At 53.0% G+C, this 14,137-nt stretch overlaps 5 protein-coding genes across 5 annotated transcripts; 1 reads left to right on the top strand and 4 right to left on the bottom strand.

Annotated features, from left to right (window-relative positions):
- Positions 1-1,339: 1,339 nt before the first annotated feature.
- J4E92_001867 (uncharacterized protein) lies at positions 1,340-4,196 on the bottom strand (the record flags this gene model as incomplete). Its single annotated transcript, XM_051493276.1, has 7 exons — positions 1,340-2,051; positions 2,568-3,150; positions 3,203-3,381; positions 3,437-3,601; positions 3,656-3,917; positions 3,979-4,045; positions 4,098-4,196. The coding sequence occupies 7 exons, from the start codon at positions 4,194-4,196 to the stop codon at positions 1,340-1,342; spliced, it is 2,067 nt and encodes a 688-aa protein (XP_051356507.1).
- Positions 4,197-5,010: 814 nt separating this feature from the next.
- J4E92_001866 (uncharacterized protein) lies at positions 5,011-7,041 on the bottom strand (the record flags this gene model as incomplete). Its single annotated transcript, XM_051493275.1, has 1 exon — positions 5,011-7,041. The coding sequence occupies one exon, from the start codon at positions 7,039-7,041 to the stop codon at positions 5,011-5,013; it is 2,031 nt and encodes a 676-aa protein (XP_051356506.1).
- A 2,290-nt stretch (positions 7,042-9,331) lies between these two features.
- J4E92_001865 (uncharacterized protein) lies at positions 9,332-10,681 on the bottom strand (the record flags this gene model as incomplete). Its single annotated transcript, XM_051493274.1, has 1 exon — positions 9,332-10,681. The coding sequence occupies one exon, from the start codon at positions 10,679-10,681 to the stop codon at positions 9,332-9,334; it is 1,350 nt and encodes a 449-aa protein (XP_051356505.1).
- Positions 10,682-11,194: 513 nt separating this feature from the next.
- Positions 11,195-12,581, bottom strand: J4E92_001864 (uncharacterized protein; the record flags this gene model as incomplete). The annotated part of the gene is made up of 2 exons (XM_051493273.1): positions 11,195-12,496; positions 12,576-12,581. 2 exons carry the CDS (start codon positions 12,579-12,581, stop codon positions 11,195-11,197), a joined length of 1,308 nt encoding a protein of 435 aa, XP_051356504.1.
- Positions 12,582-13,478: 897 nt separating this feature from the next.
- GRX5 (monothiol glutaredoxin grx5) lies at positions 13,479-14,115 on the top strand (the record flags this gene model as incomplete). The annotated part of the gene is made up of 3 exons (XM_051493272.1): positions 13,479-13,505; positions 13,558-13,831; positions 13,952-14,115. 3 exons carry the CDS (start codon positions 13,479-13,481, stop codon positions 14,113-14,115), a joined length of 465 nt encoding a protein of 154 aa, XP_051356503.1.
- Between the last annotated feature and the right edge of the window lie 22 nt (positions 14,116-14,137).

Here is a 14,137-nt window from a genome sequence, read left to right as displayed (position 1 = left end):
GCCAGCACACCTTCTACACACGAAATGACTTGTGACAGGAAATGAACTTTGCTGACGTTCCAACAATATCATCATTCTCGTTCGTTAATGGACCCTGCAGTAGATGCCGCAATGCTGTAAAGCGGAGAATCTCGGTTCCACCACTTAGAGTTTTGCCAGCAACCTGGTTCCTAGCAGCTGTCTCCTGTGGCGCGAACGCCTTTCCGCCCATGTGAGTGGCAGTTTGTGCCTTCCAGAACGTGGTTCGGCGGTGACGACGATTCATCGCACCTAAACGTTATTTTTTGTCGGTAGGCACATTAGGCACCGGAAGCGCGTTCTCCGCGTTAACGTCACGAAGGATTCGATGCTCCCCGGATTCGCACTCTACAAGCGCACACACTTTTGCAAGCCACGGTGTGGAGACATTTGCTGTGCTGTAGTGCGGCGGAGAGGAGGGCCAAAACGGCTATGACCTGCATAGCACAGACACCTCGTGCCTGCGTCGAGCGTCCAGAATCTTGCTACGGACTCACCGCTCCGTGTCAATCAGTGTTCTAGACAGCTAGAAAGGAGGTGGTGTGTTTTGATCTGATGCTATTCATGACCATCCCACCCAAGCAAGGCAGGTCCCTGGGGTACGAGTGTTTGGAGATCCCCCATGACAGCGCCGAACCCCGGGTTACTCGTATGCGAGATACACCGCTAATGCGCATCGAACCGGGGTATGCTTAGCGTCAACGCGAACACCAAGCCGTCACCCTGCACGTTGACTCGATATGGCCTGCTTCCGCACTCTAGCGGCTGAGCTGCCGATAAAGGCACCGAGGCCGCTCTCCGTCATGACACACAGCACTCAATACGGGCCTCCACTTCGACGCCGACACTAGGGTTCTGGTGTGGGCGTCTAAGGAAATCAACGGTACCTTGTCCGCAAGGTGGTGGAACTCGTTTGACGATTGTCTGGTCCATGTGGAGCTGACGGCACTTACTGTTATCGATTGCTCTTCTGAGAGCACCTGCTCAATTGTTATCGATGATATTATACATTTTTACATATGGCGGCCGTGACATTCGTTTTCCGTAGATCCTAGGCTGTGAAGCTAGCCTTCCTGTATTCCGACTCCTTCTGTTTTGCGCCGCGCTGGTTTTGGTTGCAAGACCCCGGACCGGACCAAGCCGGTCGATGATGAGCCGTAAATGATAGCTCTCGAAGCTACTACAAAATGCACTGTGAAATGAAGACACAACCAAATTTAAACCCTTGTGATGATCGTGGCACGGTCGTTCCGCGGTTCCGCTGTGATATTGCGGGAGTTCATACTTCGCCGCCTTGATTTCGGCGCAAGCGGCAGTAAGCTCAGGTGCTCTGTCCGCTCAAGAAAAAGTCCAGCTCGCTTGGACCGCCCCTGCTGACTTCGTTCTCGGCAAGTTGTTCCAGCAAGCTGAGGAAAGGGTCCTTGCTGTCAGGGTCTGTGTGCACCGATGTGCCCGATGTGCTCCCTGCGCCGGGGGTCGGGTGCTGCTCGTACGGCGTCGGCATGCTCAGCATAGGGTCGAAATGAATTGCATGGTTGTTATCCTGGTTTTGGTGGAGGTTCGCTGCACGCGACACCGGTGATGGCGCCAGACTCGCAAACTGCGGCAATGGAGAAAACGAGAAGTTCGGCGAGAATGGAAGAGCAAGCCCGCCACCATTAGCATTCGGTGGATTTAGGGAGTTGTTTGGCAATGGTGGGGTGTAAGGTCGTACACCGGAGTCATTAGGATGTGTTCTAGAGTCTCCCGGGCTTGGGTTAGAGTTTGACTCCGAGGTACCAGCATCCGACGGTCGGTGAGTATGGACGGTAGGAGGATGAGTGGCTGATGTGGGTGTTGGGGGGATAGCTTGTGGTTGGGTTTGGGGTTTCGAGGATGAAGTCGTGGCTCTCCTTCTCTTGTTCGGGTGTGCGTTGGAGTATTGTGGTTGTTGTGAGGGTGCGGAATGCTTTTGGTAGCCCTGAGCGTTCCCGATGACGCCGCTGGTCATGTACATGTTGTTCCGTTGTTCGATGTTGAAAGTGGCAAGGCTACTAGATTATTAGCGTTATGAACATGTAGGGAAGGGCCTGGCTATCTACCCTTCTTGAATGGATTCGACCGCAATGTCCATAAACGTAATGTGCGCTCCGTCGAAGACCTGGCCCGGATATCTGTCGAAGAAATCCTCAAGTTGAAAGACCGGCGCATAGCGCATGGGATTGCTCGCCAACGACTGGACTAGCTCCGTGTGACATCCGTAGATGGTTTGCAGCGTGTCGCGCTGGTGCTGGGCCCCAGCCCAAACAAAACGAAGCTCGGATAGCTGCTGCATCTCTCGAGACAGAAACTCTGCACTGACAGAGAAAACTTCTCCTTCTCTTCCTGGGTAATGTGCTCCATGTACATGGATGGTGCCAGCCGTGCATATACAATAGCCGACAAAAGCTGGCCAATCTATAATGGAAGAAGCTCTTCCTATCTCGGCGAGTTCGGCAATTGCGTTGGCGTGAAGAAAGCATAAGTTGGTCGCTTCTATTTGCCAGGGTTGATGCTGCGAGGTCCCGGACAGCTCAGCCAGGTCGACAGGGAGGAAAGGCCGGTAGATGAGGCAATGTATGAGATGGTAGATCAACTTGCTGAGAACAAGTATGGTGCTGTCGGGTTGGCCAAAGAGAGCTTCGATAGAGGTGAAAGTGTCCTGCGTCTCCGATGCCCATATGTCGAGCTCTTGGCGAATTTTGGATAGGTTGGATAATGAGTGCCAAGGGAAATGTGAATCGCCTTTAACACCACCCGCTGCAAGGTAGCGGTTTGTTATACCCAGGATGCGAGCTATGCCAATGAGCATACCCATGCTTCCTTGTCCACCTTTTCCAGTGCCGCCCATGAACTGCAAATTGCATCCGTTTGGAAAGTAGTCTCCGTCTATTAGCATTGCGCCAGAGTGCAGCTGCCAGCTCGGTAATCGTAGCACAATCGATTCATCCGCAATTAACGAGGGTCGCTTAGAGCCGGTTGCAGCGAAGCGGTCCATGAGGTAACATGACCAGAAGAGCCGGCGTCGTCCTTCGCGTTCGGCGGGTGTGACCTTGATGCCGGTCGGTAGTTCGCGATGCAGATCGAGCGCAAAGGCCATGCTGATGGCAGAATCTTGAGGACGGAGTCAGTCTTGCACAAGGTGTGGACAGTAGTGACTTCGTACTTAGCAGCATGAAGGTCTTCTTGCCTTTGCCCAGCTGGAAGCTTGCTTGCGAGAGGAGCATGAGCGTCTGCAAGGTTTCGATAGAGGGCTCATCTATCTCGAGTTCCAGCCGAGCGCGACGGGCATACTCTTGCCCGATGCGCACTGCAGAGCTGTATCCTCCGAAGTGGGGTGCATATCTGGGGTACATATATTAATTGTGATCAAGAATACTCAGGGATGGACGAATCGTACCTGGCACTCACGGCGTAAATAGCATAGGCTAAGTGGCCGGGAAGCTGATTGGCCTGCAGTCGCTGTCTCGTGGTCGACTCGTCCAGGATGTAGTAGGGCTTTCCATGGATTCTGGCGAAATAGGTGTCTAGAAGTAGGTCGGGAGCCAGGGTCGGGGACTGTATACTAGATGCTGTTAGCAATGTGCAGGGGCGAAAATGGCAGGCTGCGAGTAGGTACCTTGGCTCGATGGGCGACATCAACTGGTTTGCATGGTTGGTGCCACTCGCGCGACGGGGCGTGGACGCATGCGGCGATTGTGAGGATGCAAGATCTTTTCGTTTGACGTCGGCTGAGGTGGTGCTGTCCTGGGAGGTGGGGTCGGTCTCGGTTGGGTCATCGCTCTTGCCTTCGGAAACCAAGCGCTTTTCCAGGCCGTCGACACGTTTCAAGAGGGCCTCGAGAACGTCGGTCTTGGGGCCTCTCTTCTTGGGAACAGCGTCTGGACGTGACTGTCAGTCCATGTTTGGATGCACTCGCGTAGTGTTGCGGGTGGAGCATACCGTATATACACGGGCAGTTGAACACTTGACAGGCTTCACAGGTCGGCCGTGTGCGATTGCACTTGATCTTGAATATGGGTTAGCACGTGGGGACGACGAAAAAAGCAGACAAGCACCACCTTTCGCTTTCGACAGCTTTTGCAGTTCATGGCCTCGCGGGGCTCGTTGGAGACGCGGCGGGCGGGTAGTCGGTCGATGCCAATCTGCGGCCTTGCCATTGCGGCCAGTGACTGGGAAACTTCGGTGGACATGGCGACGCTACAGGGCGGTGGACCAGAAGCATTCTCTGGCTGCAAGTGATCTTGATGATGGCGAACTGGACGGTAGGAAGAAGAAAGCACGCCCCAGCACGGCGTGAGATGTAGGTTCAAATTAAGGCCTATGGCAGTGGAGACAGGCAGGGGGTGCGCGGACGGCGAGGCTTGCTCTGGCGGGAGTGCGCGCCCACTCGGATGCGACTCAGCGTGTGCAGTGACTAGGAAGAGGTAGTGATGGAACCGCTGGGGAGCTTTGGACGCGTGACGACGATCTCGGGGTATCTAGCCATGCGCGGTAGAGCAGCCCATGCAGACGAGCGAGGCTTGGAACCGTTGGGCCGAGTCGAGTAGCAAAAACACGGCCATCATGAGGCCACTGGGGTAAGAGGCTAGCCGCACGTCAGGAAATCGCCCATCGCATGCCGTCCCAGACGGCGCACCGTGCCTCGGTTCTCAGCCATGCAGCTACTGGCAATTTGGCACGTAGATTGCGCCCGTCGCACGCACCCAGCTCGTCTCGGCGTAGCTGCAGCCTGTAGCGCCGGACTGCACCAATGTGTTCTAGAAAATCTGGGGTATCGCCCGCTGCCCAATCACGTGCCCCGCCCTAGTGCTAGCTGCTGCCCCGTCCCCGGTTACAGCTTCCACGAGGGCCCCGTCCCCGTCATCAAGAGCCACCCGCCATCCCTGGTGCCACGGCTGCCTCGCTCCTGTCACGCCGCATGTGAAGACGTATCAATCATCAAATGTACATTGCTCATTGCTAATTGCTGATTTAAAAATGCCCCCTTCCGGACGCCAGACGCACAAAGTCATAACACACGTTCTGCCCCACGAGCTTCCGGATCGTTTCAACCGTCGTCCACGCTGAGACGTCCGCAATGCCATACGCTGTCCATCCCGCCGACGTCGCGATTGCCAACGGGTCGGCCTTTCGGGGTCCACTGGCCAAGTCAACGAACACCTTGCCTGCAGCCTTCGTTCCTGTGCACCCATGTCCGTTGGGGCTTCCATTCCTTCCGCCAACCCTGTAGTGCTTCAGCAGGGGCACCACCAGTAGCGACTTCTCAGCAGGCAGTGCCGAGATGATAACGAATGGCTGCTGCAGGCGCTTCACGTCCTCTACCGATCGTACCGGTGACACGTCAGTAGATAAGGGCCCGTGGGACTTGAACCCTATGGTATATATAGGCCCGATCCCTAGATTTTTCAGTGCGAATATTGACGCCGACGCATCAGCCTCGTTACTGGCGAGCAGCAATGCTGCCTGTCCGCTGTATGCCGATGGAACAAAATCGCGAGTCAGTGTCGCACGTATACCCTTCCACCGCGTGTTGTCTCCTATGAAGGAGGCGTTGCCGGTCCCGGGAGGCACTAACACTGTATCAACTTGTCCGATGGCCCGAGCAGCATTCGAAAGGGAGGGCAGGTACGACGCCGAGGCTGCCAACGGCGGGTTGATGTAGGCACCGCCAAAGTTGTTGCGTCGGAGGATGTGCTCAATCGAAGCCTTCGGAGCTCTTTCTGCAAAACCGAACGAATGTGGCAGACTAAGCTCGTTGAAACACTTCTCAAAGAACATGGCTTGCGACGTTGATCGAAAACTGCCGATGCCGTAGATGTCCTGCTTAGGCATCTGGCCCATTGTGTGGAGCGCTGCGTTAATTTCGGCTGCGCTTAGTTGGCCAGGCGCCGCAATCATGGGTAACAGTGGATGAGTAATCGGAGTGAATATTTTGTTCAGCGTCCTTGATAGCTGGCCCATGGGGCCCATATTGAGGCCAGAGAAGGGAGGATGAGGATACTTGGCTTGAATAGTCGACCGGAAATATTCCAGCTCGTAGTTCTCCTGCATCGAATTGACCAGTGCGTACATCTTGACAATGTCCCCATACACCGCTCCCATCTCGAACAGGCGCTGTGTTTCAGGCGAGGTCCACTTGAAGCTGCCCGAAAAGTCGTGGAACGCCGAGATGATCTTGGTGCACGCCTTGTTCTCGGCCAGCTTCCTCCTAATCTCCTCTGGCAGCCACAATTCCACATCAATGTATTCGCAACCCCATTGTATCGCGCGCGCAAGGTATCGGTAGAACAGGGAGGGGTCGTCCATGGGGAACCGGCCATTTTCCTTGGTGCACCTCGTAGTGAAGATGATTGGCAGCTCCGTGCGTTGACGCAGCACCATGACCTGCTCACCAACATACTTCAAGCTGGGTATCTTGCTGACCGTTCCATCTGGTAGGGGCTCCTCCAGCAGGTCGACTCGGATCTCGATGGCGTCCGCGCCGACCGACAGAATGTCAAGATTGGGAAGTGCAGCGTGCACATCGGGGAACGTCGTCGATATCAGTGTCGTGCGCGCCTTCTTGGTGAGGTCGCGGTGGGGCCCAATCTGGCCCAGGACAAAAGAGAGGTATCGCGACACGTCGCGACGGAAAAAGGGCGCGCGCGTGTAGAGGTATTCGTAGTCGCATCGGTCGGTGATGCTCTCGTCCAGTTCATGGCCGCCGTCCACTCGATGTGTGTTGATCAACAACCTAGAGCGGTCCCAAGCGTCCAGTTGCGTTTTGGCCAGCCCGCTGCTTAGCCCGTAAACCGTCTCCCGTGGTCCTGCCAGCGCTTCGTCCATGGATGTCGCCGACTCCCATTTCTGGCCCAGGACATCCGCAAAGATGCCTACAATGTCCTCCTCGCCTTCATTATGCAGGATCAGCAGCGCCGGCCGGGCGCCGTTCGGGATCTCCTGCACGTCTATGACCGCGCCTTCCTTGAGACGGGAGGTGGTCACGCTCCCGGTTTGCACCATGGTGGCCATGGGTGAGTAGAGTTGTGCGCTGTTCTGCTTAGTAGTGTTAACCGTACGTGTTGAAGCCGTTGATGCGATGCTGGATCTCGGCGAGAATGCGACGGGCGGTATACAACTGGCGGACTCCGGCAACCGTCGCTACCATTTCCGAAACGTCGAAAAGTATGAGGCGGTGGTGGGGGCTGTGTCTGGAGAAATACAGACGTCTCAGACTGAGCGCTGTAGATTCATCCGTGGGGTGGTGGGATGCAGGACCAGGTCTGGATTTAATCGCGATGTGTGTGAGGTTTGAAGATAGTGAGATAGTACCATGTCAAGAGCAGATGGAAGCACCAAGCTTCCGTAAAACCCGCGCGTCTGTTGGCTCTAAAGCCGTCCTATGGCTGGACGGTGAATATGCCGTTAGGAAGGCCACTAGGCGTTGCTTGCTCGGGGCAGTAGGATAGTGAACGGACCAGCGCGGGCACCGTGGTGCGCTCGCCGATAGCTGGAGCTCGAATTTATCCGTAGACTCGCCATACCGTCGCAAAAGCCGCCAATTTCGCACCAATCATCTGATTTGCCATCAGTCAAGGTATTCGTGCGCCAAGTATATCACCTCCATCGCCTTCGTCTATTGCTGACGCGAATCTGTGGGGATTGGTGGAGAATGGGGGGTAGCGTCTGTCGTAGTGACATCCAAGGCCTGAGGCGACAACCGAATACCATACCTAGGTATCTACGCCTCGAGGCTTGAAATGCCCAGCAACAACACCACAGATACGAGCTTGGTACTCGGATAGGCGTATATCGGTACTCCCTATAGGCGCACCGCTTGTGCGAGGCTGGCTCTGGAACTGCACGAGGCTGCAACCGCAATACAGTGGAGGCGTCGCATCGCAAACTTCAGCCCTACCGGCTTTACCATGAGCGGCATCCCGCGCTCGAGAGTAGTGGAGTAATGGGCCACCGGCGTATCTCGTGTAGAGACCTGTGCCCGCAATCTCTCGGAAAGAGCAGGAAATTCGCACAAGTGCTGTTATTACCCAGGCATCGACCAGAAAACTGTGCATCCACTACAGCTATCGACAACCTCCGTGGACAGCATCGGCATCATGTTTCCTACACGCAGCTCAACATGTCATCAAAGGGCAGTACCGCAATATACCAACATTAGGCTCGGCACCAGTTGAGGCTCCGTTTCATCACTAGACTTTAGCCGGCAACCTGGAGGAGGCGTAGGTGCAGACGGTCTAACGAGACCTCGATCGCCTCGTCAACGTCGGGTTTGGATTTTCCGACACCAAAATGCAGTGCAACCTAGGTCCACCCCACCTGCTGGAGCATTACATCGTCGATATCTGATGACTAGCTCATCATGACATTGGTTTCTCGCGATCGGGACGTCACGAAGGCCGGGAATACGTTCAGGCCAGTATGGAGGCAGCGAGAGGGGTCGCTGCTCTTCGGGTCTTCGCGCAGTTTCGGCGAGATACCTATCAACCGCTGCTGCGAGGTGAAGCAGATTGATTGATTCACTTCGTTATTCTTCAGCCGTCCGGTCTCGTCCAGGTATCAGAACGGATAAATACAACGAAGTTCAAACATGAACGGGTCGCCTTAGAACATCAGCCGTACTGCAATTTTCCGGTCAAAGGAATATATCTATTCGTGGCCACCAAGTAGGCTACCTTTCAGCGTATCTCATGAACGACGCAGCTTCCAAGGCTTCAGCAACCACCGGCAATCGGTCATCCACGTGGTACAATCTCTGAATGCGCTGTTTTCCGTACTCTGAGCATGATGCGAATCGAGCATCCTTTTACGTGCGGCTCTCACCAGTACGCACGCTTGCGCCATACGAACAGTTACCGCTGCCACGAGCCGTACCGAATTAGCCAAGGGTATCTCATCTCTGTGGAATAGAATTGAGTAGGCTCGATGACACGTAGTTCGTCTGGAGGTTTGTTGTGCGGTCTCAAAAAGGATGCCATTTCTTGTGTACGGGTGTACATATGCCACATTGTTGGTTGCTTTCGGAATTAGCTCGGTCGATAAATCGAGCATTAGACTAGCACCTCGGGCATGCCCAGGTGGAGTGTGGTGATTCTCAGACGCATCACATCATACGGTCAGTCTACTCGTATCTTAGGGTTGAGCGCCCTCGACAAGCGATAACGTGGAATCTGCCTCTCCAAGATACTTTTTCTCTGGAATATTTCAAATAAATCAAAACACGGAACGGTAACGGGTGTATGTGTCAAGGATTCGAAAACTCCATCTCAGCTTGGTATCCGAGTCCATGTAACTGCTAATCTATCGCACCCAGTCTCTCCAACACACTGGCTGCGTTCGGTCGATAATCTGGGTCGACCTCCAGCATGTCTTGTATGACACAAACGAGTTCCGCTTCAGTTGACCCAAGCTCATCTAGAGCAGCCGAAACTGCCTCAGTTCTCGTCATATTCCCATCCTCTACAGTGTAATAGCACCAAGCTACGCTCTCCTCCATCACCTCGGAACGAAACTCCTTCAGAAATTCCCAGCCTTTCCAATACCACACTAAAATATCCAGGAAGACACATCCTAGCGACCAAACATCATGTGGACGAGAGCTTGACCCGTTGTTGTACGTCTCCGGTGGTAGCGTCGGTGTGTTGCCTTTGATCTTCGACTTTGCACTATTTCCGACCGCACTGGACAGCCCGCCATAGCCTGCGGAGCCGAAGTCCGTGAACTTTAACCTGTGTTTCACGTCAGCGGCAGGATCGATGAATACTAGGATGTTGGTAGGCTTGATATCGTGATGATGGTATGTCATTTGACCGTGAATAACGTCTAGAGCACTCGCAAGGCCCCGGAGCTGTTCCAAAAGCCACTCCCGATCTAGATCTTCGACAGCTCGGCGTTCAGGGTACTTCGCCATGAACTCGTCCAAATTGCCATCCGCTAGCTCCGCGATGAGGTATATCTTCTTCTCGAATACGAAGCCAGTGTAGAACGTAGTGATGTGCTCGTGTGAGCCTGGAGAACAGGCCAGACTCTCGAGAAAATCGCACTCCCGCTCAGCATCTTGCCGAAACTTGCTGACTTTGAGTGCAACGTATCTAGACCAGTCATCGGAAGTCGGGGCCTCCCGTAAAAAGGGAGCACAGCTGTTGTGGATTCTGGCTTTGTAGACTTTCCCTCCGGAACCTTCGCCAATGTCGGGTTTGACACCTCTGTTGAATTCGATCGGAATGGCATAACCCGTGAGATTGGTCCTGTATTGAGATCTGTGAAGTTTAGGGACAGTAAAGAGATGTTGCGCGTCGCAAATAGTACTGTAGACCAAGTCTAATTGTTCTTCGGTCGTTCCAAGCCAGTCGTTTGGCGAGAAAGGAAGGGCATCATCATTGTGGTTTGTCAAGACGAAAACCATGTCAGGTGGCGAGAGACCGCAGTAGATAGCGATAGCAAACAAACGCTCACCGCCTGACCGGATCCTGTTCTTCAGTCCGTACACCGTGTTGGTGTCAAGCCCGGAGAAGTGGAAAATACCACTGATGCTGCTTGCAGAAGCAACTTGCCGAATGGTGGTCAACGGAAAGAATTCGAATGTCTTGTCGCCGAATTTTGCAGTGGTAGTGTTGGTGACCAGCCGGGTTCTACACGCTGCCATTATATCATTGTAGTCTTTTAGAGGCTTTCCCATAATGAAACAGGAGAGGTGAAAATAGAACAAGGAATGAGGTATTGAAGAGAAGACGCTCAGCATCCAGTGGGCTTCTTTATGACCTCTGTTATTCAACAATCACCAAACACCAATTCTGCACTCATGGTGAGCTCACGTGGATCTGAAGTGATTATTGTTTGTGGGTGAATGGGAGTCTGATAACGCAATTGAAGGTGGTATTTCGTTGCAGTATTGTTTATGTGACCTGCGGGAGGCTCGTGATCATAGAGCACGGTATCCACATGACAGGAAAGAAGGTGACGGGCGTATTAATCACAAGAGTTAAGATTATATGGAGGGTATAGTATTGAAATTGAGGATTTGTCAACCTGCCATTCCCGTAAACAAGAGCTGCACGAACAAAGGAAGCATCGTAGAATGAACGAGATGAGACTCACCATAAGAGTGCTTGATCTTTGAGCGATCTTCAAAAACGCATTTCCAAGAGTTCTCGACCTACTAAGTGTCTAAGAGGCTACCCAGAGCAGTGACTACATCACTTGCTCTACTAGTATTCACCACGTTCACCTGTAGCATTTGGCCGATGATATCGACCACAGTCTTCCACTCAGCGCCTCTATCGCCAATCTCTTTTATCTTCTGCTGCACGGTACGTGCAAGCTTCAGCCCTCCTGGGACAATATCATTCCAACGGTATCGGTGCTGCTCCACGAAGTCACTCATCTTGACTTCACCCTCGTGGAACCATACGAGTACTTCGAGAAAGGCCAGCCCTAGGCGCTCGATATCACGAGATACTGCGATGTTCCAGCCACGAATGACCTCCGACGGTTTGTTTTCATTGTAGGTTCCAATAACCGGCTTGTCGCTTGCTTGTTCGCTTGATGCTTCACTGGTTTCTTCATTCCGTTCTCTATCAGTCATTTTTGCACAACTCCAGCCGCAGAACTTCAGGGTACTGTCTTGCAGATTCAGATCGTTCTTGGCGAAGACCAGGATATTGTCGAGTCCAATGTTGCGGTAGAGCCCGTTATTACCTTTCGTAGTAGGCCCGTGTATCTTTGAGAGAGCGTCTGTGAGGCCCATGAACTGACGAACAACCCAGTCATAGTCAAGACCTGCTTGAGCGCCGTCAGTATACTTCGGCATGAACTTCAAAAGGTTTCCTGAGCCGCGCTCGCTGACGACGTAATGTCCTGTCCTGAACTGAAAGCCAGTATAGGAAGTCACAATATGTGGATGTGAGATGTTGTTATCGGCAAGCGCTTGGAGGAATTCGCGCTCCGTACCGCATTCGGTTGCATGCGGATATGCTTGCTTGATGACGAGATCTTGGCCTGGGGGTAAAGGGAAATTAGTTCCGGGAAACATGATCTGCATCTCGTAGACGCTCGACCGTAAGCTATCGTATAGGCGACTTTTGACGGAGATAGGAACAGTGTGGGCTTCATCGATTTGCTGATGAAATCGTCCCTGTGTTGGCATCTGAGATAGACCTTCCAGCCGGAATTGGGCGCGGAGGAAGCTTGCGAGGAGGTAAGGTGAATTTGCAAATCCTGAGGTGACCCTCTTCTGTGCTATAGGAAGTTCAGAGTCCGTAACAAGATCTTCTTCAAGCAACACCCGGAGATACTTTATTGGGATCTTGCCCAGAATGCAGATGACAAACACTCGTCTCCCTGATAGGATAGTCTTGGTGATAAGGCCATTTTTGATGTTGGGGCTACAGTCACTGAGGCTATTGTCGAACGAAATGACAGCTCTGATGTTCTCGTCGGAGGCGACTTGATTGATGGTATTCTGAGGAATTTATGCGAGCTCCGCTGCGCAGAAGTTATATTGTATGATATTTCCACTGTCGCGGAGCTAATGGGAAGACCACCATGTTGCAGAGGAGTCCTGACGGGGACAAAAACGCATGGGATAAAACACCATGTGAGGATGAGGGTGGTAGAGACCTACGAATCAGGTTCGGGTGAGCTTGGCAGTAGTCGTATCCAACGCTGGGATGCCACACTCACTTTCGATATACTTGGACAAGTTTATCAAGTGACCGTATTCCTCAAATGTGCATAGCAGTTGACAATCGCAGGTGAGTAAAAGACGTGATCTGCCGGTCACACGCTGCTAACACACATGGGCGTTATGAGATTAGCAAACTGAGTATAGATCAAGTAGATCAAGTTCGATGCTAGCAACCTCGATTGCCAACATTTACCATGGGAATGGGGTGTCCAAATGACAGCTTGCAGCTTGTATATCGCTTAGCACATACCCACGAAGAAGGTCGGATATTGTCTTTCCAGACGTGAGACGCATCACGAGGTCTTGCAGCATGTCTGAGGCATGCCCTCTTTTGGAACGAACAGTGTGATGCAGATCGCCTAATGGAAGTTGAAGGGACGGAATTCATTGTGGCGATAGTAGTGTCTATATTCGCTGAGGTCTAAAGGCGTTGGTTAATATGCACCGTGAGTCTAGCTTTAGGAGTACAAGGTTGGCCATCGCGAAGCCCCAGTGTATAGATACCTAGGTAGTCGTTAGTGAGCTGACAAGTCGTGAATGATACCTAGCGTAGATTATCCGCCATGTGCTCTGCATGTTCATATCCTGGCTACTACTCGGTTGATATATGGAGGAGCCAAAGTGAAAAAGGACGAATGGGAGGTTGGTGATTCAGCGGCCTTGGCGTTGTGACCTCATCCAAAACTTCGGGTGCGGCGAACAGCGGAGGTGATCGCATCACCCGAACTTCTTCCCTACACCACTCCAACCACCCATGATGTTTGCAAGACGCGCAATTCCCTCGGTAAGCTCCTGAAACTTACGTCTAATTATCAATTCAATCTGACAGTCACCAGGCCTTCCGAGCCGCCACCCGTGCCAGCACAGCTCGACCCATCCCCTCGGCACGATTCCTCACACCGTTCCAAGCACGATTACTCTCCGATGAAGTCCGGTCTGCCATCGACAAGGCTGTCGCATCATCGCCTGTTGTTCTGTTTATGAAGGGTACACCAGAGACACCACAATGCGGCTTCTCGAGAGCCAGCATACAGATTTTGGGCATGCAAGGTGTAGATCCGGAAAAGTTCACAGCCTTCAACGTGCTGGAAGACCAGGATCTGAGGCAAGGTACGTTTTCACGGTTCCCACCCCGGTTTGGCCACCTGGCCGTAGGACTCGAGCCTGCGGCACATTCCGGGTGGCTGCAGGATGGGCAACGGGGCATTACATGCTGACAAATTCGAAAAGGTATCAAAGAATACTCCGAGTGGCCAACCATACCGCAACTATACGTTGATAAGGAGTTTGTCGGTGGCTGTGACATCCTGATGTCGATGCATCAAGATGGATCGCTTGCAAAGATGTTGGAAGAGAAGGGTGTAGTTGTGCCAGCCGAGGGACAGGCACCGTAAGAGGTAGATAATACAACGGCGA

Source organism: Alternaria infectoria (assembly GCF_024043175.1).
Source record: "Alternaria infectoria strain BMP 0036 chromosome Unknown scaffold_2, whole genome shotgun sequence".
NCBI lineage: Eukaryota > Fungi > Ascomycota > Dothideomycetes > Pleosporales > Pleosporaceae > Alternaria > Alternaria infectoria.
The sequence above is the reverse complement of the archived record's forward strand: the minus strand, read 5'-3'. Positions and strand labels throughout refer to the sequence as shown.